The following is a 23,982-nucleotide window of genomic DNA, read 5'->3' on the forward strand; positions in this document are numbered from 1 at the left end:
ACTCCGCCCCTGCCCGATTCACAGCGCTTGAGACTTACACCTATCGCGAGAACGTGACTATTTGGCTTTGTGGATCCGGACGGTGAAGTCATACAGCGGCCATCTTGTATTTGGGCACAAAAAAAGCCGCCGGCACTTCCAACGTCTTTCATCGGCGTCTGCCATCTTGGCCGGGGCACGGAAGCGCGAAGGCAGCCATGTTTAGTTCGGGTAGCACGGTAGCCAGCATGGAAAAGGATGTTCCTGCCCTTATCAAAGATGGCCGGAAAGAGTTTGTTGCTTTTGGTTTTGTTTTGTTTTTCTTTTTCCTCCTCCCCCCAAATAGACGTAGCGTCAGCTCTCTCCACGCAGGGAGGGGCGCCGGGGAAGGAGGAGGTTAACTGTTAACTAATAGCGGTCGGCGAACTGCTCGACCACGCCCCCTCGCCTCCCAGCGAACCAATCAGCGTGAAGTAAAGCGGGATCCTCCTCTCGCGAAGCGGCGTCAGGCCGCGAAGGGTGGGAGGTCGCCGAAGGACACTGGACCAGCCGCGGTTACTGGGACCCCGGAGCAGCCGGGGGCCTTCTCTCCTCTTCCCGCCGACATGGCCGCCGTCGCGGGGCTCCGCGCCTCGTACCACCGGCTGCTTGACCGGATCGAGCTCAAGCTGCCGCCGCGGCTGCGGCCCCTGTATAACCACCCGGCAGGTACCGGCCGCGCCGCCCGCGGGCGGATAGTGGAGGGCTGCGGCTGCGCCCCCCTTCGGCTGGGCCGGGCGGGGCCCCGCTCACCCTGTCCGAGGGGATGGCGAGCGCTCGGGGCTCCCGGCCTGTGCCGGGCTGGCCTGCGGGCGGCGGTCCGGGTTGGCGGCGCTGGAGCCCCCCAGCTCGGGGCACAGGGAGGGAGGGTCGGGCGCACCCGGCGCCTGGCCGGGGCTCGCTGTGACCTTGGTCCGGTCGGTGCCGCCGGCATTCCTGGCCTGTGAGAGGGCGGGTGGTACGGCCCGGCACCTGCCTTCCGTCTGAAGACCGGACAGCCCTGCGAGACCCGGGCCCGGAACAGTGACACAGTCCAGCTCCCCGGGCTCCAACTACGGACCGGCTGTGCGGGGGGGCAGTAGGTTGGGTTTCTAAACGATATTTTTTAATAGTCAATGGGGGCAAACTTTATGAGGTTTGCCTTCTCTAGACAGGGCCAGCTCAAGGAGGGCTTTTTGTTAAGTGAGGGTTTCAGCTGTGAGTTGAGCTGTTGGGGGAGTTCAGACCCCGGGCTAGCTGCCGTTTGGAGTGTTACCGATCTTTTGGAAAAGCTCTCTGATCTTCCCAGAGAATTTTTCTAACGTGTTATATTCAAACGAGCTTCCTGTAACCAGAGAACGGAGAAAAGCAGAAAATCCTCAGAGCAGGGGTATATCAAGAGGGGTAGCTGTGTTAAGTCTGGATCGGTAAGCAGCAAAGAATCTGTGGCACCTTATAACTAACTGACGTTTGGAGCGTGAGCTTTGTTGGGTGAATACGCCATTCGTCAGAATGTTGCTTTTATTAGAGCAGTGGGTAGGAACCTATGGCACTTGGGTGGGAACACAGGCAGCAATGTGAGCTGATTTTTAGTGGCTGTCACAGCTAGCCTGGGTCTGGCCAGTGGTTCAGGGGAGCTCTGTTTTTCGTTTAATTTTCATGAAGCGTCCTAAACATTTTAAAAATTGTTTATTTATGTGTAAAATAGTTTAGTTACATATTATAGAACTTATAGAAGAGCCCGTTCTAAAAATGTATTACTGGCACATGAAACCTTAAATTAGAGTGAATAAATGAAGACTTGGCACACCACTTCTGACAGGGCCGGCTTTAGGAAGTGCGGGGCCCAATTCGAACATTTTGGCGGGCCCCTGGCAGGGATGACTTAAAAAAAAAAAGAGTGGAAAAAAAAGCCTTTCATTTCTTTTGTGTATTATTTACTTTCCATAACTATATGACTAATAAAATTATATATTATATACATTGCATCATATATGCTGTTGATTGGCTATTAATGACTGTCCACGTGTTGATCCCAGCTGCTCCCTGCCCACCTCATTGAAGCAAGTGTGCATGGTTACTGCCCAGGAAACTGCAGGGCAGCAGTGGACACGGGGCTGGCTGGAGGCAGGGGAGGGGCTGGCTGGAGGTAGGATCTGGCTGCAGGCAGGGCAAGGGGTGTGGTGCTGGTTGGAGATGGGGTGTGGGGTGGGCTAGCTTCAGGCAGGGCCGCAGGGAGGTGCAGCAGGGGTTTGCAGGCTGGAGACAGAGGAGTGCGGGACTGGCTGGCTTCAGGCAGTGGGGTGCAGCAGGGGTTGATTGGCGACAGGGCAGGGGGTGCAGGGCTGGTGCAGGCTGGCTGCAGGAGTGTGTGGCAGGGGTTGGCTGGAGACAGCACAGGGGGTTTGGCAGGGGTTGGCTGTGGGCATGGGGTGCAGAGCTGGCTGCAGGCAGGGGGGGCCGGACTGGTGTGGGCAGATCAAGGGGTGCAGCAGAGGCAGCTGGAACCCCAGCCCTTTAAGTAGCCCCCAAACCCCCTTCTACCCCGCCCTGGACCTTTTAAATAGCCGCGGGAGCACTGGGGAATGCATGGGGAAGGCGGGGCTCCGGCGGCTATTTAAAGGACTGGGGTGGCAGAGGCAGCTGGAGCCCCGGGCCCTTTAAATAGTGCCCAGAGCCCTTCACTGCCCCAAGGCTCTGGGGGCTAGTTAAAGGGCCCAGAGCTCCAGCTGGGATCACGGGGCTTGCCACGCTCCAGCCAGAGTCGCTGGGCTTGCCGCACTCCGGCTGGAGCACGGCAAGCCCTGCGGCCTCACTCTCCTGGCCGGAGCGCGGCAAAGCCCCGCTCTCCCGGCTGGAGCCCCAGCTGGAGCGCGGCAAAACCCCGCTGCCCCGGTGGGAGCTCTAGCTGGGAGAGCGGGGCCTTGTCGCGCTCCCGCCGGCGCTTCGCTCAAAGGAGTGGGACCATGGAAGACCCCGGAGCAGACCGGGACCGGGGTAAGTTTCAAAAAAAAAAAATTAAAAAGGTGCCTAAGGCGCGGGGCCTGATTCCCCAGAATCGGCCTAAAGCCGGCCCTGACCTCTGAAAGGTTGCCCACCCGTGCTTTAGAGTCCCGTAGGCACCTGGCCATACAGACCTTGTGTACTGGGGAACTTGCTAAGAGTACAGGGATGGATGTAATAGATCACTATACAATACAATAACTAAAGGATCCTAAATGTCTTATTGCATTCCTGATCTTGAAATGCACTTTGCAGTCTCAGTGATCAGTAATATTCATTTCTGAAGGAGGCCAGATGGATTTTTAAAAAAAAAAATTTTTTTGAGGCAGGGAACTTATTGGACATTAGGATATCACTTACAGATATGCCACTACAGGATTGTTGCTGTGATATTTAGCATCAAATTGACAGTCACTAGATTTTTCTTTAATAGTTACTTCTATAGAGTACGTGGGGAGAAGTATTAGGGAAACAATAATGAGTGGTATTGTTGCTCTAACACAAATTAGCAAGTTTACTTTACTTATGGGAACATCCTCTACAAGATTTGAAATGAATTTCCTTCCCTTTCTTTAAAAAAAAAAAAAAATCCAAAATCTTGTGACTCTTCATTAACTGCAGTGGGGTTTCTAGCTACCTCCACCCTGATATAATGTGACCCAATATGACAGGAATTTGGATTGAATGCGGTAAAGCAGCGCTGGGGGGAGGGGAGGGACTGTGTGCTCGGGCAGATCAAAGCAAGGGCGATATAATGCTGTAAGATTTTTTTGGCTCCCAAGGACAGCGTTATATCAGGGCAGAGGTGTATTTACATGTAAACATATTAAGTGTGGTGGTACTGCCATTTTACAAATAGTCTAATAATACAATAGTGATGATGCTGACACAGGTCTGAACTTGTTAACCATAATCTTCTTTGGATCAGTCTGACTGAGAAAAGGGAAAAGAGAAGTAGGAATCTCTTATCAGATATAATCCCTTTTAAAACAAACTGCTGCTTGTCTTAGTTTTCTTATCTGAAATGAGCCACTTCTGGCTCAGCCTTTGGCTTCCCCTGTGTGCAGGTTTAGAAGCTAAGTTGAAGTAGCTCTAAAATAAAAGAAGCCAATGACATTTCTCTATAAATAAATTACCTTCACCTACTTTTTTTTCTCAAGCAAATGTGTTAGTGGCTAGGGGAGACCAGGGGGCAACAAATGCTGTTCAATTATTTCATTGTAGATTTTGCCATTTATGCAGTACGAAGTAAAGCTTTTTTCCCAGCTGGCAAAACAAATAAGTGAATGTCTTGTCTAATCATGAGTGATGTATACCACTGGAGCTATTTCATGAATCGTGTGGATCTCTGTAATATCTTGCATTTCCCTAGGAGTGTAGATTTGAGCCAGCAGATGTCCTGTTTAGTGCCCTTTTATGGGGAAAGGGGGAAAACAAGGAGAAAGGTCTTGAGACAGGAGAATCCAAGAAGATAAGTGGATCGAGCATGTGTCTTGATGGCCTGAAGAAGAGACATGCTTATCCACTGTTTGTGACAAATTCTGCGCACATACCCGGGATCAGGAGTCTCTAGGAGTGCTATGTTTGAGGGAAGAAGTTGGCCAGACATTCACAATGACTATAGTTAACAATTCTCTCTTTTTAACTAGCATGAAAGCATGCACTCCTTCAGTGGCCTAATGGATAAAGCGTTGGCTAAGCCAGAGATTATAGGTTCAAGTCCCATCTGGGGTGAAGAATGAAAGCATCCACTCCTATTTGTTATCAAGGTAGATAACACTTATATGGTACTGTAGTCATTCAGTTGTAAGTAGTTCTTCCATTTTAGAATCAGCTATGTAAATAGAATTTCACAAGATACCTGAGGAAATGTGAAGTCTTCCATGGACTGTTATTTCCACTGTTTTTCTTTAATGTAATACATGTTCCTGAGTTTTCATCTATCCAGAATGTGTTCTTGGGTGCATCATGATTATGCAGTAAGGGAATTTAGCTTTCAGTCATTTAGTCATTTTTCTACAACAAAAGTCTTCTCTCAAAATAAGGATTGCACTGGTTTAACAAGAATTGGTTCAAAAATTTTAAATTAATTTAGATGAGTGCAAACCCTCGTCACCAAATTGAGCAACTATGTCCAAAACTTTTCTGTTATACTAAGTTGACCAAAAATAAAGCCAATTTCAGTTAGGGGATCCACAGTCATGATACTTCCTGGCATATGCATACTCTCCATTTAAACTGCATCATTAGTACTAAAGATTGTAGGCTACATTTTGCAGCTTTGTGAATTTGGCCTGTGAGTTGAACTTTGGCCATTCCTGCTCCATGCCCAGTCTAAATGCTGAAGCTGGAATTCCAAACTGTTACAGTGATCCTGTTTCTAAAAGAAGGATGTTCTTGTTGTGACAGTTGTTCTTTTGATGTGTATAGGGAGCTTCAGCGAAGGGTCCTGTTGGTATGGAAACTGAACTCCTTACTTTTGCCTCTTCTGTACCTGCTTTGTGGATAGAGAGCTTCATTTCCAGGGCTATTGGGAACATTTAACTAGAACAAAAGCCATCCAACGTGGAAATATACTTGTTTGTCCTAAAAGGAAAGCGCTTAATGTACCGTCATCTGTCCTTGGTGAGGCCTAGTTTGATGGCCTCATTTGATAAGTGACTTTTTACCTAGATTCTAAATCGCTTGTGTCTGATTAAGAGAAATCCCTTTACTTTGATTTATAGAACACTTTTTGGCTGAAATACTAACAAAATCTTGCATTTGGGTAATGCTTTTCAAACTAATTAAGGTTGCTAGAGGACAGTGAAAGCTTCTGACAAATGGGAGGTGCTGAGCCAACTCCCCCACTTTTGATTGGCTGCCACTTGGTGGAAAACTAGTGTTCGCAGCAGAGAGATGTGACTTGGCTTGTGTTCTGTCATGTGTTCACTGTTTAAAGGATCTTAATCAGGGATGGATAGTCAGATTTCAGTGAGGGATTCATGAACAAAGCAGAGAGTCACTTCATTAGTGCACTAAGAGATGAATATAAAATTCACACCATGTGTTCCTTGTTAGGAGCAGGAGGCATATATTCAAAATAAGATCTTGTATTTTTATGACCCAAATTTCTCTCTGATGTAATAATAGTTACATTAGGGACAAATTCAGTCCAGTAAGTGTAGATGTGTGTAATACATTCCAACCTTCATAAAGTGTCTTTAATCAATTTATTTTTATTACGATAGCCTCCACATGCATTTTGATTGTCAGTTAATCAAAATGCAGAGCTTTTGTCACGTTCTTGAGTTACTTCTCTTCCGAGGAAGAGCTTACAAACAAACAGTTCTCTGCCTCCTCTTGAGTTTCTGAACCAGCTCACTGTCACTTTAAAACTCTTAATAATTTGAGGAGCATTTTCTTGAGGGTTTTGTCAAGATATTTTTTCAAGTATTAGTTTTAAAATTCCAATCAGATTCATGTGCAACTTTTTCCCTCAAGTGCATGTGTGCTGGCTTATGGGATTTGTTACTGATAAACCATTGCATTTGCTGCAGGGACACTGAAATATTTTTAGGGGGAAAAGCATAGAAGATAATTAGATGTTTGCATACATACATGCTTGGAAGCTTGCAGCCCTATCACAAATACTAAACATAACTTGAACAGGCATTTTCCTGAATGTCGGAGTAAAATATCACGTACACCAGCATAAATGAACATGAAAATTAATGTTGTGGAAAACCCCCACCATAATCTGGAAGAGATAGGTACTTATTGGACTTGGTGTGGAAGGATGCCACTGATGCTCAGGCAAGCCTATGAGAGAGAAAGTATTTCAATCTGGGGGGCCCTTGATCAAGATTATGCTATGAGCATTTAGCACTTGAGCCTACCAGTTGCTGTCACAGGTGGATGTAGATCCATGGCCTGGCCCTCAGACTGGTCTTCTCTTTCTTAAGGCTTTAAATACTATGACCTTGACATGCAGTCTGTAAATAAACAGGCAGTGGGTCTACTCAACCCTCTGCCACTCCAGGTTCCAGAATAAATACAGCCACGTCGTCTGGAGCAAGACATTATCCAGGCACCCTCTCTGGGAAGATCCTAAGACATAGCTGGAAGAAGTAGGTCAGGCTTTAGACCTGTCTGCCATTAGTGTTGCAAATCTAAAGTCTCGAAGGTGGATGGGAGGGAAAAGCTTAAACAGGAGTAAGGCTATGGATGTTTTTCCACAGTGAGGGGGAAGTCCTAGCAGACACATTTAAACCTGATTTAGTAAAGAAACTTCCCAGGCAGTGTCGAAGGAGCCAGGTAAGGAAGCTTTCTGTGTTATATAATCTATATAATAAGATTCAAGAATTGTCACTCTATAGTCCAGGGGTGAGCAAACTTTTTGGCCCGAGGGCCACATCTTGGTATGAAAACTGTATGGTGGGCCACGAATGCTCATGAAATTGTGGTTGGGGTGCAGGAAGGGGTGAGGGCTCTGGCTGGGGTTGCAGGCTTTCTAAGGGGGCCAGAAATTAGGAGTTCAGGGTGCAGTAAGGGGCTCCAGGCAGGGGGTTGGAGTCTGTGGGATGGGATGGGGAAAGGCTTCAGCTGGAGGTGTGGGTTCTGGGGTAAAACTGGGGATGAGGGATTTGGGGTGTAGGAGGGTTCTCCAGGCTGGGACCAGGGGGTTCAGAAGGCAGGAGGGGTATCAGGGCTGGAGCAGGGGGTTGGGGCACAGAGGTGTGAAAGCTCTGGCTGGGGGTGCAGGCTCTGGAGTGAGGCCAGAAATTAGGAGTTCAGGCTGGGACAGGGGTTTGGGAAGGGGTTGAGGGTGCAGGCTCCGGGAGGCACTTACCTGAAGCAGCACCATGTCCAGCTCCTATGCGGAAGTGTGGCCAGGCGACTCTGTATGCTGCCCCATCTGCAGGCACTCCCCCTGCAGCTCCCATTAGCTGTAGTTTCCAGCCAGTGGGAGCTGTGGGGGAGGCGCTTGGGGGCAGGGGCAGTGTGCGCAGCTCCCTGGTTGCCCCTAAGCATAGGAGCCAGAGTGGGAACATGCTGCTGCCTCCAGGAACCTTTGCATATGCACGTGGAGTGGCCTTGGACCCCACTCCCCAGCTGGAGCACAGGAGCTGGGCAAGCCCCAGACTCCTGCTCCCTAACAGGAGCTTGAGGGCTGGCTTAAACCAGCTGGTGGGCCTGATGTGGCCCCTGGGTCATATTTTGCTCACCTCTTCTGTAGTCTATGATGTCTGAGTCAGTGTGATATGATGGAAATGGCTACAATCGTGGTTGAAAGCTCTTTAGAGTATCACCAGGTTCATTCATCACTGGGCCCTGGGAGAACCAGATGGAATATTGGAGTCTGAAGGTTCTGTTGCAGCTGGAATATGACCGTTAATCAGAGGAGATGGAAGCAACAGCTGTTTGGGGTAACAAAGATGACTGTGCTTCCTTCCAGGGGGCAGCAGCATGCCCAAACTCTGTGGAATATGTACAACAGCATCACTGCTCACTACATCACACTGCATGGAAACAAGAGCCCCCGCATGTGACTTTGTGAGTTGCGCCTGTACAACAGCATGGACTTTCAGCTACTTATAATGACCTGCTATATCTGCCTTCAGTCTATTTACTGTATTCAGGAGGCTCTCCCTTCTAAAGAGAACTTAGTATAATATGCTGGTAGTTCACGCTTAGTATTGTCATGAATGATTTTAATCTTTGATTGTTGAATAGAATGTCAGTGTCACAAACTTTATAATTTAGCAATTTATAACCTATGTAGAAGTGTAAGCTACCAGTGCTTATTGTAAAACTAGATCTGTGACTCTAGTAGCATATTACAAAGGCAAAGTTACAGCTAGGCCGTTCTTGAAAACTTCAGGAGTTGCATAGCCTTTATACAGTCTAAGAATAACTCCATTTTAGTTTTCATGTTTACCAAGTAATTGTTTCCTAATGAAGCTTGATTTACTAGTGCCAGCATAATACACTGCTGCTATTCTGTATAAGGCATTTTTCCCACAATGTAGGCTGACTTAAAAATCTAATTTAGGGCTCAAATCTTGAATGCAGTGGAGTACAGAATATTGTTTAAATCCTGCTGAGTATTCATTTACTTACAATACTTACTCCTGTTTTGAGTATGGGAGCATGACGCTCCAAGAACTGCTATTTAAGCCATCGATACCCACTGACACCCCTGCCCCTGTTGTGTTATACACTGCTGACTCACATCTGTGCTTGCCTGCTAGTATATTTCTTAAACAGGCATTTTAGAGTATGAGGATATGCAGTATTCATTATATCCAGTACCTAGTGACATTCTAATGATGCATTTGCAACTGATGTTCCCTTGCTGACCCTAATGCTGGGTCAGGTCACAGAATTGTTGTTTGTTTTTTATAAATGAGTGAGAACAGCAGGAGCGTTCTAGGAGAGGAGGGGATAACGAACCTGGCATCCCCTAGAGGATTCTTGCCTATTCTTTAAAATGAATGGTACTGACATGCATTAACCGTAAATACTCTCATAATGTAACATGGCAACTGTGAAAACAAACTGCAGCACCATTGATGTAAGTCAGCACAATCAGATTCTTTTAGATTGAGAAGTACCTGGTTACTGCATGGAACAATGTGACATTATGACAGTATTTTTATTAAATATTACATGTTAAATCTATCCAAATTAGAGAATCTCACTCTAAGCTTTCTGGAATCTTTCCTTTGCTCCTTTTTCAGCATACAGCTAGTCTCTAATTCTGCAAGTCCATTCTGTATTCTAGGAAACTGATAGATAAAAGGAGTGTTTGGCAGTATGTGTAAGTTGCAGCTGTAAAAAGTCTCTTGCAGTATAATAAAATACTAGTGAACTTATCTGAGATCAGTCTTGGTATCTTAAATGTACCCAGTACTATACAATGTGTAAAATGTAATACATTTTTGTCCTGAAAAACTTGTAGTCCAAAAACACAAGGGTGGATTCAGACAGAACAAACTGAATGGGCTGTGGGCTTTAATCTGTTGACAAAACTGTAATATGGTCCTGGTTTAACTTGGTACTTGAGAACCAATCCATGTGTTTGCATTACATTCTACATGTTTGCTTAAGAGTCCTGAGAACTTTCTACTTTAATATAAGGGTACAATCTTGCTAACCTGTCCCAAAAACCGAGACCATTGTAGATGAGTTTTAATTTCACTTGTCAACAAATGAACAGTCTGAGTATTTAATGCCAATTTTATGGGACCTCAAAGCAATTAGACTGTCTCAGAAGCAGTTAGTTCTGCTGAAAGTGATGCTGGCACACTAACCAAGATCTTTCCATAAGAAGATGTTATATAGCTCCATGTGCACCATAAATATGCCCAGCCAGGTAGAATTGTTTTCACTTCCAAAAACAAAGCAGAAAAATACATGTCTTTTCGCACCCCAGTGTTTCCCACAGTTCTGGACATCTGAGCTGTTCCCCTTCACTCTGCTGCTTACAGAGGCAGATCAGTGTTTTGACACCACGTGATCTCATTATGCTTCCTCATGCACCAGATTCTAGTGCTCCCTGGTATGAGCTCGTTGGTGGTCAATTGCTCCAGCTCCTATTCGAGGGGCTTCTTCCTTTCCTATTCAGTTTGGGAAATAGGGAGCAGTTTCTTCGTTTCAGCTTACACCTCCCTGGATTGGTTAATGCTCTAATAGTTTAGTCCACCCTGCACCTCCACTGCAGTGCCTCCGTGCTGGCTCCTCTGCCCCTATACAGGTATGGCAGAGCAGCCAAGAAAGCACCATGTCAAAGTCAAGTAGTACTCTGTGTGAAGCAACCTTCCAAGACTCAGCAGATGGTGAGTTGTGCCCAGACTGCACCTGACCAACCGACCCTAACTCCATTAGGTCCTGGGATTACAAGTTGGACAGGCAGATGGGGTCCCCATCCCACCAAAGTAGCCACAACTCCACCATGAGACAAATAGAGCAGAACCCCAGTAGAGATCAAGGTGAAATTCCAAAAGTGAGGAGGACCCCAGCCAGTCAGTGTGGAGGGGTAAGTCCCAAGGGATGCCTGGAGAACAAAGAAAGGACGTTGATGGGGCCATAAGTCTTCCCTGGTCTTACAAAGGGGCCTGAGTGCTCTGGAGAAAGAAGCAGAGCTTCTAATCAGCTTTCCTCCCTCCCAGTTTACTCAAGGGGGTTGTGACAAGTCCTTTCCACTCCAAGGAAAATGAGACCCAGCAGGGTTTCACAGATGGCACATGCTTTCAAACTTAAGCACATCTAACAGATGCATACCTCCATATCCACATGAGATCATGCCACTGCAGACTTCTGAGGTTTGACTGCAGCACAAAACATCAGTAATGAACATTCCCATATAACCTATCATCAGTCCCTGGGGTTTTTACAAATATGATGATAGTTGCAGAGAACCTACCTGAATGACAGCTTGAATAGCACTCCATTGCAGTCAGCGAAGCACCAAGCCATGTCTCAGATGTTGAATCTCCTGAAGGTGCATGGCTTCATCAGTGTCCGAAAAAGCTTCTTGATTCTGTCCACCAGACTGTCATCTGGGCACAGAAATAAACACTTTAGTAGCAAAGCTTTACTCCTCATAAGAGAGGTTCCAGAAAATCCAGGATTCTGTCATCTTGCTCCAGAGCTGCAGAAAGCCTACGGCAGCACTGTGTCTTAAACTGCTGGGCCTCCGACGTCATGGATAGGGATTGCTCCATGGCCACAGTCACGTATCGGATGCCTTCAAGCCTTTATCCTAAAGGAGTGGGACAACTCCTTGGAACGCATGAAAGATCAAATATGGCTTCCAACACAGGTGTTCAGCTCCCTACAGTGGTGATCAGCCCACAATACGGTCCGTAAAGGTATGCCCATCTGCCTTCTGCATCCTCTAGTTCAGTTGCTCTCAACCTTTCCAGATACTGTGTCCCTTTCAGGAGTCCCCAGAGTTTCACCTCACCTGTTTACGAGTCATATGAATATAAAGATGCTGAAATACTTCACCGGGGTAACAGACTCTGGATCCATGGGGACAAATATCTTATCACACAATTGGCCAAAGAATCTAGTCCTGGGGTTCTCAAACTGGGGATTGTGACCACTCAGGGGGTCATGAGGTTATTACTTGGGGGTCATGAGTACAGTAACTCCTTACTTAACCTTGTAGTTATGTTCCTGAAAAATGCAACTTTAAGTGAATCCAATTTCCCCATAAGAATTAATGTAAATGAGAGGGATAGGTTCCAGGGAAACTTTTTGCGCACACACACACACTATAAGTTTTAAACAAACAATACTGGTACACAGTGATGATGATTGTGAAGCTTGGTTGAGATGGAGGAGTCAGAGGGTGGGATATTTCCCTTACTGCTAAATGATGAACTAGCAATTGGCTGAACCCTCAAGGGTTAACACTCTCACTCTACAAGGCAGCAGGAATGGAGGGAGAAGGTATGTGTGAGAGAGAGAGATGTGCAATTCCCCTTTAAGTACACTGCCTTGTTAATTAGATCAGCTTGGTGAGACCACAGCTGCTGCAAGCTCCCTCTGTCCTGAACCCTGGTGTGTCGTCCCCTCCTGCTATATGGAAGATGGGGTAAGTGGGGTACAGGAGCAGGGGGGAGGGAGACACCCTGACATTAGCCCCCCTCTTCCTGTCCTCCCCCCCCTCCCTGCACAGCAAGCAGGAGTCTCAGAGAGCAGCTCCAAGGCAGAGGGCAGGAGCAGCACATGGCAGTGGGGGGAGGGACAGCTGAACTGCAGGCAGGTGCTGCACAGGGAACTTAGAGGAGTGGGGAACTGACAGGTTGGCTGCTGGTCCACCCCGGTTCCAAGCCCCTCCCAGCTAGCTGCAATGGGCTGCTCTTCCTGCAAGGAGTAGACAAAGCAGGTGGCCACCAAACGGCATTAGAAGGGAGTATTGCACAAATTTAAACGAGCATGTTCCCTAATTGATCAGCAACGAAAGAACGTTAACTGGGATGACTTTAAGTGAAGAATTACTGTACATGCTTACTTCTCTGTCTGGTCCAGATTCAACTACTGGTGTCGAGCACAAGACAAATCCAGGAATCCCAATCATTTTGGATTTTCTCCAAGAAGGCATAGATAGCCCAGCACCGTTACATCCCAGATCTGCTTTTAGTAGTATGCTACTCACAGGATCCTTTTGCTTCCTGGCAGATAGTCCCCAGGTAGCCAGATTCTTTCAAGCAGTCCAGTTAGTCAGCCCAATGGTCAACACTTTTTTTCCAAAATGGGACCTACTACTGGTGTTGAGGGCCTTGACCAGCCCATCTCTTTGACATCAGCGTCAGCATTTTACTTATCCATTAAGATTTTGTTTCTTAATAGCTGCAGAGTCTGCCAGGCAAGTTTCAAAGCTGGCAGAGTTATCTCTTCAAGTGCCTTAAAGCATGCTCCATGAGGCCAAGCTAGTACTCAGGACTCCAGAAAATCCATTCTTCCTGAGGTAAATTCTTCCTTCCATACTTCCCAAGAGTTTTGTGCTTCCTTTCCTCTATCCAAAATCTCAGTATCCAGCTGAAAAGATGTAGCACACCTTAGATGTCAATGTGTTGAAAATCTGTCTCCAGCTTACTGAATCCCCAGAAAGATTGGGCTATCTGTGTCCTCCTTCCACCCAAAATACCAAAGACTTAGATGTTCCAAGTCCTCTGTTGCTGGGTGGAAGCCTATAAAGCATTTTAAGTTCCTATTCTAGAAGGGATTAAGATGCACTCCAGAAGATCCCTAGCAACTTCAAGGGCAGAATGAGCAAGTGACTCCACTTTGGAAATTTGTGAAGGTCTATACAGTAACATGCTCATGAATCGCTATGAGGTGAACTTTGGCTTCTAAAGAGGTCTCATTTGGAAGGAAGGTGCTGCAGGTGATAGCCCAGAAATAAGGTAGCCTTTTGAGTGAGCTTTCAAAAAGGAGGATGGATATTCCCTTTTTTCCTACCAAATTTTATCCATAACCCTCCCTACGGCTGTTCACTGCTCACTACATCCCAGGTGTCCAGAATTGTGGGAGATGCTGGATGGCAGAATAAAAAACTTCTTTTTTCTTTTTGCTGGCAGCATCTCCCACAATTCTGTCTGCCCTATATTGCTCATGAGCCTAAGGACACGTATTCAACCATCTTTATTGGTCTAATGTATGAAGTTATTTTGTTAACTCTGAAAAATATTATGCAAGTTCAAGTTTTACAGCTTTGCAATAAATCATCGGACAGTAAGTGAGAGCAGAGGGGACATGGCCAGAGCACCTGGTGCCAAAATGCTGATCCACCTCCTTGAGCTACAGAGTTGAGGGGAGCCGCCCAAATGTCCAGTATTGTGGGAGGTGCTGCTGGAAGAAAGGAAATTTTCAGCAAGAAATCTCTGTTCTACAAGCACTATGGGTCTGGGAGCACAGTGCAAGAATGTAAAAACAGTTACTGTATCTTAAACCATTACTGTTGCTAACTATTTTATAGGGCTCGAATTGCTTCAAAGATGTGTGGCAACTGGTTTTATAACCTTAAGGTAGAGTGGTGATATGCTCCTGTACTCTTACTTTCACAGGGAATAGTTGCTGCCAACAGTTGACAGTTAAAATATTTAGGACAATTTTTAATTGTGGGGTGCTAAAAATAAGGCACCCCGATTTTTTTCATAGGGTCTATAGTCCAATGGAAAGTCAGCAGACTTGAAAAGGAAGCCATTGACTTAGGTGCCTAACTTCTGCGACTTGAACTTGAAAGTTTTGGTCCTTAGGTATGATGTGTATTTGGGAGACAAAAATACATAGGCATTCCCTGTCTGACATCTGCTCTCAGAATGTTGCATTCAGAGTCAATCAGAACTTAAGCTTCTTCATGAATTAAATGCTCCACCATGTTCTGGATCAGTCATACCTAAGATCCTGACTGTTCGTTGTCACTCAAGGGTTTTTTGCATGCGGGTGAGGATGGTAGCCCTGCTGGGAAAATTCCAGTATGGATAATTACTTTTTGCATCCTGAATTCCACTTTTTAATTGTATATGGTGGTGCAGCAGATCTGTTGTCACAAAGGAGATGGCTATACTACAGCTGTTAGTAGAAACACTAGTCTGATTTCCTGGGTGTGCTCTCATCAGTAAGAATCTTGGAATTTGTGGAGTAAAAAAACATGCTATGCTAGATATGTGAGACTAAAACCTGTAGTGTCATGAATTGCCATAAGAGCAGAACTACAAGTAATACAGCTTTCTATATTGCCACTAGCTGGGACCGCACTTTTTTTTTTTTGTTAGCCACAGCTGCAATATTCACGCTGCAGCTATTTGCTCACTTGCCGTTCTAATAACCTAGAAGACAAAATGGCCTTGGATACTGCTGTTAAGACCGTAATGTTGAAGAGGGGTTGTGGGTCAGGCTAGAAAGGCATTAGCAGAGCAGAGTAGAAAAGTTCTCACTGTATGTACTGTGTTGTGCATGAGACAATACCGCTGCCTCCACTGTGGGATTCATACAGATGCTTTAAAACAGGGGTAGGCAGCCTATGGCACGTGTGTCGAAGGCGGCACGTGAGCTGATTTTCAGTGGCACTGACACTGCCTGGGTCCTGGCCACCGATCCGGGGGGCTCTGCATTTTAATTTAATTTTAAATGAAGCTGCTTAAACATTTTAAAAACCTTATTTACTTTACATACAACAATAATTTAGTTTATATATTATAGACTCATAGAAAGAGACTTTCTAAAAACATTAAAATGTATTACTGGCACATGAAACCTTAAATCAGAGTGAATAAATGAAGATTCGGCACACCACTTCTGAAAGGTTGCCGAACCCTGCTTTAAAAAATACATTTTGGTACCATTACAGCTATGTCTGAGTGTGTAGTTTATTATGCCATAACTCAAACTGGGTTTTTTTTTCCTCCCCAGGTCCCAAAACAGTGTTTTTCTGGGCACCTGTTATGAAATGGGTAAGTATAAGAAGTCACTTTGCTGATATTGTTAACGTTTCTGCAGGTCAGGGAATGATCTTCAGCCACTTAAGGGGAAAGTAACCAGTTCTTGGCGTGAATGGTCTTGGCCGTGCCATCAAAGAATTTGCTATTAAGGTCCTAATTATGTTTTTAAAATGTGGAGAGTGTCAAAATGACTATACCTTCACTCTGATGGTAGAGAACACACGTGGCAACAATTTGATTCTTGGAGATCAGTGAGAGATGCACTTTCACTGAAGAGCCCTCTGCTGTGAAATGACTATTGCCAGGCCCAGTGCAGAACGCCTCTTAAATCAGTCCACCCCCAATGGAGTAGCAGAACAATCCAGCAGTGTTGTGTTTTTGTTTTTTTTTGTTTTGTTCTTTCTTGGATGTCAGTTGCTAAGACTGACTTCTTGAGATGACAGCCTAATATGGGGAGGACTGCAAGGTCACTTTGAACAGACATGCTACAACTGATGCCTCAGCACAACAATTATAGTAAATCTAGGACTGAGCTGAGTTTCTGAGGCTCTTAGTTTATTCAGTCATACCAGGATGTACTTATACTTCTGCAGTAGCTTTGTTTAAACATATTATAGTATATAATCTCTTTTTAAAAACACTGCCTAGGTAACAAGTGAAAGTTGATTACCATTCTGGTAAATGGGAACTCCTTGATTTTAGTGCAGTTCAATTTCCCTATAACAGTCCTTCTGTTATGAAATTTAGTGGTTTGAGTCTACATGTCAGGTTTACATTCAGGGCTGTTCACTCTTGGACCTCATCCATGTCAGCCTTTTAGTCTACTGTTGGCATTGGCTTTATGTCAAAACTGAGCTAACTAGTATTTGTATAAAGGTATCTTTTGAAAATATTTACCAGCTTTCAGGCACTTTATGGTCAATAGTCAGATTACTCTTCCTCTCCTCATCCTTTGCTTTAGCTTTGGGTTTTTGTTTTTCCAGTAGATCTTCCTCTGTTTTGTGCATAGCAGCAGATGTAGCATTACTCACAGGCCTGAGCACTGTAATGCCATACCTGGCTTCCGGTGCCTCCACAACATTGCCCTCAAGCTCAAATTGGAATTGCATGTAACCTCCTGATAATATAACTGCCATAAAATGGCTTTTTCCCTGTATGGCAGGGAGGAGCTTGCTGTATTAATCTATATTAACTAGATGTGTTGAAACTGTATATTTTCCTAGATAAGTCCTGCATGGCTCTCCTAACATATTAGGCAACATAAAGCACATACATGATGCACTGAGAATACAGCACAAGGCCTCTGGCTTCAAAACCACACAAGCCTCTATTACTCAAGCCAAAGGAGTCCTTACTGACAGTAATACTAAGGTTTCATCATCCTTTAGTGGCTAGAAGCTTCCAGTTGGATACTAAACAAGACTGATACTGTCCAGCAGAGGGCAGTGATACCACATAGGTAAAATAGTAAGACGTTAGCCAGTATGTTAATCTTTTTTTTAGATAGTTTTAATAATCAGTGGCCCATCAATGTTTATTTCTCACTTTTTTTGAAGAGATGAGTTTTAACTATTCTTGAAATAATTATTTTTCCAGCATTTCATTTACCTTTGTATAAAGCTTAAGGCTTTTGATGCCACACATGCATGGCACTGTCTGCTTTTTCAAAAGTACATCTTCAAAAATGAGGTTCCCATGTATGACCCCATGGACTGGTTCTCACGTATGACCCATGGAAACCAATTTCTATGTTTGTATTTGAGAAATGGATGCCACTACTAGGCTGAAACAATATGTTAATCAACACATCGTTGAGTCTTGTGATAGTTGGTGTGTCTTAACCCCCCATCTCCAGGGGTTTATGTGACTTCGTAGCTTTCGTCGTAAAATTTAAAGTTTCTAGCCCTCATTGTTCCAGAAAGAATCTTAAACATGAACCCTAAAGGCTCAAAAACCAAAAGGTGTATAAAACCCCTAACCTATTAGTTTTAAATAAATCTCATGATTTTGGGGGACCCGACTCAGTGTTGCTGAATGCTTGGCAATACTGTATGCAGGTAATCTTAACTGATGAAACCCAGAATTTTGCAGAAACCTTGATTGTGGCTAGATTCAGCTATGACCTCTTAGCATCAGTGAACTGGTGTGGTAACTGCCACTGAAAGTAAATTGTTTTTTAGGACCAGAAGCAAACTATAGGACAAGCATTTGTGGGACACTAAGAACTCTGCCATATGTCCTGCATTAAATATTTAAACTTCATGAGAGGAGGGCAAAAACGGCTGCCATGCTGTACTATTGCAATGCTCTAATAAAGATTGCAACTCCATTTCCTGAACTGGGAACACAGGACTTGCAATGCCAGGTCAGACCAAGTGTCCATCTTGTCCCGTATCGACAAAGTCCAGCACTGGACACAAGAAACTGCACACTGGAGATCTATGGAATACCCTGCTCATAGGAGAGAGACTTTATCCTATTCTTTGTCAGTTATCAGCTGGCTTATGTCCCAAAGTGGAAGTTTTCTCCCTGATATGCTAATTCTGTAAATGCTGATATTCTGTTTTATTAAATGTCTCATCCTCTCAATCCTACTAAGCATTTAGTATTACTGATACTTTTGGTAGTGAGTTCCACAGGTTAGTCGTGGAAAAGGTGGACAAGTCACTGTCTTTTTGTATAACAAGAAGGTAATTAAGAGCACCCAATCACAGAAGATCAGGGTTGGAAGAGTCCTCAGGAGGTCAGTTAGTCCAACTGACCTTTATGCCATTCATTTTTCTACACCTTGGTGTCTCCTTTTAAACACTCTCTTAATCTTTTTACTTTCTGTTCATGTGGAAGCCTTTCCATGCCTGTAAACATTTGCATCACTCATCTTTAGACATTGTTTCTGCTACTGAAATAGTGAGACTAAAACGGAACACAATATTTGGAGCTAAACTGCATTGTCAGCCAAAGCTCTTCTTGATCAGGACATGAGACCAGGTTCTTTTCCAGGGTTGGTGCAGTAAATTTCAAATATGGTTATGAATATTAGATTATTCCTTCCAATGTGCTCAATCTTTGTCACTACTGAAATTCAGCTGCCATCATGTTGCCTGACCACCTTTCTCTGTTAGTGCCTTCTGCAGGTCCTTATTGCCTTCTCTACGTGTGCTATAATGGTAGGCTACTTGTCTAAAATTTTCATATTTGAATGTAAATGTATGGAAGATACGATCTGTCTAGATTTTTAAACTAAAATCTGTTTAAAGCTTCAGGTAAGTGTTAAAATGGCATTCTCCTGTAGGATCTCAAACCACTCTACCTAGCAAGCTCTCTTAACCTGCTTTACTGTAAAACAGAGTAGGCAGGGTAGTTGTTCTTTGTAAAGGATGGAACCTGGGCATCCCTGGATCTTGAGTTATAAAAACAAACACTCTCACCCATTCATTGACTCCTGTTCCCTTTATTGCTCCCTCACAAAAGTAAAAACTGAGGAATGAACATGTTTGCCAACAGTTGATCTGATCTCTCTGCTTTATATGCTGTATTCCTTCCCCTCCCCCTCTATCTTGTCCATGAAGATTTGTAAGCATTTTGAGTTGGAAATGAGCCTTGTATATGCTTGTGTATCACAAACTGAAATGGGCTCTCTGGATACTTCTGCACTAAGAGTGGTGTTGGTGATAAATAAATGAAATAATTACTTTGCTGACTAAAGTTGGCTGTGTCTTTTCTTTACAGGGTTTGGTATGTGCTGGAATGGCTGATATGACCAGACCAGCAGAAAAACTCAGCACAGCACAGTCTGCAGTGTTAATGGCAACAGGTGAATTCATTCTGTTTCTCCACCTCTGACCAGAATCACCAGTTTGTAATCTTTTCTTCTTAAAGAATCTTCTTCACAAGATTAATGCTCAATTATACATTAATCTGTTTCACAGATTCTATTATGTGCTAAATTTTTTAACTTCAGCCTTTTATCAAAAGATCCCTCTTTCTGTGATAAGCCTAGATATTTTTTGATAACTTATTTATATTATAAAGAGGGCTGTAGGTATTCTGTGGCCATGGAATTCACCACAAAATCCACCCCTTGCCAGGGAGTTGTTTCACAATCTAAATTCTCACTTTTTAAACAGTAGAAGGGCTTAGCTACATGGGAAGTTACACTAATAAGAGGCAGTGGGTGAATTTAAAGTGCTAGAGTTGTACAGTATAGCTCTCCATGTGGACACTTATTCAAGTTTAAGTGGCCTTTTTGGGGCTTAGGTCATGGTGCTGTGGATGCAGTTTAAGCCAAGCTAAAAAGCAACTTGTATTCTGGAATAAGTGTCCACTTGAGGATGTTAAACATCAGCAGTGAAGCTGGTGTAAGTATACTAATATAATTACATCAGTATAACTGGAAAAAACCTTCTTTGTAGATGAGCCCTCATTCTTATACTTTCAAGTTTCTCTGTGTAAAATGTGTGTAAGTCAGTGTATTGACTTCCTGAATGTGCATCCATCTGGAAACAGTCGCTTAGAAGCATGAATTACATTCATCTTAATGGGGTGACACTTAATATCAGCATTATTAATAATTCCACTGCTGATCACTCCAGCATATCAGCTCTGTTAAAACTACATCCCAGACTGTTGCCCAGGCCTTCTGATAGGCCGTGGGCCAAAAGCTCCACTTACTACTCAAGTCTTCCATCCCGCCCTCCTACACACACTTCTTGTCTCTTCACAACTTCTGAGACAGTCGTGCATTGTCAAAAACATCTCATACTTTAAAACTGAAAAACAGGGACTATGTAAAACAATGTAGTATAAAAACACATAACGCTGAGATACCTGCACTGACTTCCACCTTTGACTACCTTTTTTTTTTTTTTTTTTTTTTTTTTAATTTAATTGAAGCTGCTGCAGATTTTCTCACCTGCTACCCCAGAGTGCCTTCCAGCCTGGAACCTTGCTGCAGAATTAAGGTCCAGCTTGCTGAGTAGTGTACAGGGGCTATCATAGCACTAATGACGTGTGATGTGTCCATATGCTATAACAGTTTGAATACCTTTTAGTGTCTGATCAACATTTTTCAAGGGATTTTTAATGTAACTAGATGTATGTTTGAGTATTTAGTGGTAATCTTTGCTTTTTATCCAACAGGCCTTATTTGGTCAAGATATTCTCTAGTTATTATTCCTAAAAACTGGGGTCTATTTACCGTGAATTTCTTTGTTGGCTGTGCCGGTGGTTCCCAGCTCTTTCGTATCTGGAGGTATGTACTTACTACTAGGAGGCTCTTCACTAAAAATACTCCTTATTTGGGTGGCTTCTGAATTTCTAGTATTTGTTAGCACTCACTAATAACAAACAGACCTAGGTAAATACAGTCAGTCTTAAACAATAGTATAACAAATCTTGCAGAACTATTAACTTTGCGCACCCCAGGGAACAATGTTGACATGTTTTTAAGCCAAGCGAATGGAGTTAAGGTTGTAAATATCTAACCTAACTAGAAGAATTATAGATAAGCAAAACTTTTAAAGGGATGCTGTAACTTAAATCATAAACCTATTACCTAACATTTCAGAAGCAAATAGAATTTCTCTAGAGATGTCTTTGCAGAATTTGCACTCTTGGGACACGCTCTTCAAGCTACATAGGGTGCACTTGCCCTTTATGAAACTGTATTGCCATAGGCCTGAATCTCACCCCCGACCAATCCTCATTCCACCAGCCATGCATCTCTCTGGATTCCCACTAGTATCACTTGAACCATCCCATCTGTTCCCTCATTTCCCAGGGGCTTTTTTGCTGCCCATACTAAGAGCACACTCCAGCTCTATTTCATTGGGAGGGCAAACCACAACTCTAAATGGCTACTTAGAATAATGAACTAAAATGAGTCCAGAAGTGGTCAACCATTTCACTCTGGAATCTTGCAGTAATTGTCTTGCCCAGCTGGTTGGGAGCCTTCACTTGTAGTGTAATCAAAAATTTAACTCAAACTTCTACATGTAAATCAAATTTGATCTGATCTCCAGGAGTGTTTCTGCCTACAGATAAGGCTTCTGTGCATTTTACCTTACTAAAGACTTCCTGCTATTGCTCAAATGTCTCCCAAAGAATACTCATAGACTTTAAGGTCAGAAGGGACCATTATGATCATCTAGTCTGACTTCCTGCACAATGCAGGCCACACAATCTCACCCATCCACTTCTATAACAAACCCCTAACCTAGGTCTGAGTTATTGAAGTAGTAGGAAAAGGTTCTATTGTAGCTACTAGGAATGTGTTTACAAACTCTCATGTTTGGTTTTTGTATGCTGACTTTGCTTATGTTCTGTCTATAGGTACAATCAAGAACTAAAAGCCAAGGGAAAAGAGCAGCAGCAGCAAAAAGAACCTTAATGCTACTGGTCATATCCAGCTGTGCACAGAACTTCCATTGGGACCTAGCTTGACCAGTTTTAATCTTCTCGCATTGAGAAGGATGTGCTAATTTTTCTAAATGTGTAGAGGACAAATGTATTTCTTCAGATGTAGGTAACATGCAGTGTCTCTGTAAGTTTAAATAAAATATAACCTTTTAAATTATAGCTGGTGTAATCAGTTTACAATATGTTAAGGCCATTTTGATCCACAAACATCTAAGCAGATTTGCCTTTCCAGAAAAATAGAAATTCTTGGATGGCTCAGCTGATGATGAGATGTGGAACCTCTTGATCAGCTGTCCAAATCCGGCCTGGAACCTAGTGAGTAATTCAATTATATATGAGTGATTCAATGGCTAAATAACCTTTGAGCAGGGGGGAATGTCTATATCACAAATTATCACCACTCTGTACTAAATGACTTGTTAGCACTCTCAGGAGCATGATCAGGAACAGATGAACCCTGGAGACTGAACTACCCTTGCTCTCTAAAAGGTGTTGTCTCAGATGAGGACTGACACACAAGGAAGGCAGCATATGGGGAAGTTTGCTTGCACCTGTGCTGTACCTGGTCTCTCATAAGACTGACTCCAGGCCTGTGAAATCTCTTGTACATGGGTATTCAGATTCCAAACTGACAAAGTAATTCCCTAAGGTTGCTGACTCAAATTAAGAAAATTCTTAGCATTTATCAGAATTATGTTCCATTCTGTACTATACAACAAGCAGGGAAGCGTTCACTTCCCCAGTGAGTGAGACGACCTTGACATGCCAAGGCTGGACTCTCTTCACACAGTGGAACATAGCACATCATGGCTAAAATGTTAGGACTGTTCTAAATGTTTGTAAGGAGGCGTTCTCTGCAGCAGTGGCGTTCAACCTTTTCTCAGTTTTGGACCCCCTAAATTTCAAATAGAGCTGAAGCTTCCTGTGGAAATCTTAAACGTAAGTCTGCAGACCCCAGGTTGAAAACCACTGCTCTACATCTCCTGGAATGTAGCAATTCCCTGGTAAGTGTTGTCCCAAGATGTTCTCTATCCCACCCCTTCTGTCAAAAAGATCTCTTCTACTTGAGATAGTCATGTGGGAGGAATTGTCCTCTTGAACTGCAGTGAATAAAAAAACAGCATGGAATTTGAGAGGCTTAGGTAACCATCTGGATGAAGGAGTTCAAGGTGAAATGACCTAGCCCCTCAAATAGAAGAGAAAATAGGCTAAGCTGAGAATTGCTGCCTTTTAGTAGCCCCTAGCAAAATCATGTGTTGCTTGGACTAGAGCATATTATAACTAACTTACAAAAGGGCTAGTCATTCATAGTTAGCAGTTGATCTTTCTTGCATGTGTCTACTTCCATAAATGTGTGTTCTCACTCAACATTCCAAAACAATGACTCTCCGTGGGGGCTCCTTCTCAGTGAATTTCCAAAGTAAAGGGATATACATTCAGGTAATAACTTACTCTAGGGACAGAATATGGTGAAAACTTAGCAACACTCCAGTTTAGGGCAATAGGCCTAATGCAATTACTCAAACTGGAAATTGTTAAAACGCTGTAACTAACAGCCATCAGTTTTGTGGTAGTTCAGGACTAGCCTTAAATCATCTAAACAAATACTGCAATGGAGAGAACCAAT

General features: G+C 43.8%; 1 protein-coding gene across 1 annotated transcript; it reads left to right on the forward strand.

The window, feature by feature from the left end:
- Positions 1–446: 446 nt before the first annotated feature.
- On the forward strand, positions 447–22,514 carry MPC2 (mitochondrial pyruvate carrier 2). Its single transcript, XM_032777431.2, has 5 exons — positions 447–687; positions 15,910–15,950; positions 19,668–19,752; positions 21,078–21,189; positions 22,269–22,514. The coding sequence occupies exons 1-5, from the start codon at positions 585–587 to the stop codon at positions 22,324–22,326; spliced, it is 399 nt and encodes a 132-aa protein (XP_032633322.1). The 5' UTR covers positions 447–584; the 3' UTR covers positions 22,327–22,514.
- The last annotated feature ends 1,468 nt before the right edge of the window (positions 22,515–23,982 follow it).

Source organism: Chelonoidis abingdonii, chromosome 1, assembly GCF_003597395.2.
Source record: "Chelonoidis abingdonii isolate Lonesome George chromosome 1, CheloAbing_2.0, whole genome shotgun sequence".
Taxonomy (NCBI): Eukaryota; Metazoa; Chordata; order Testudines; family Testudinidae; genus Chelonoidis; species Chelonoidis abingdonii.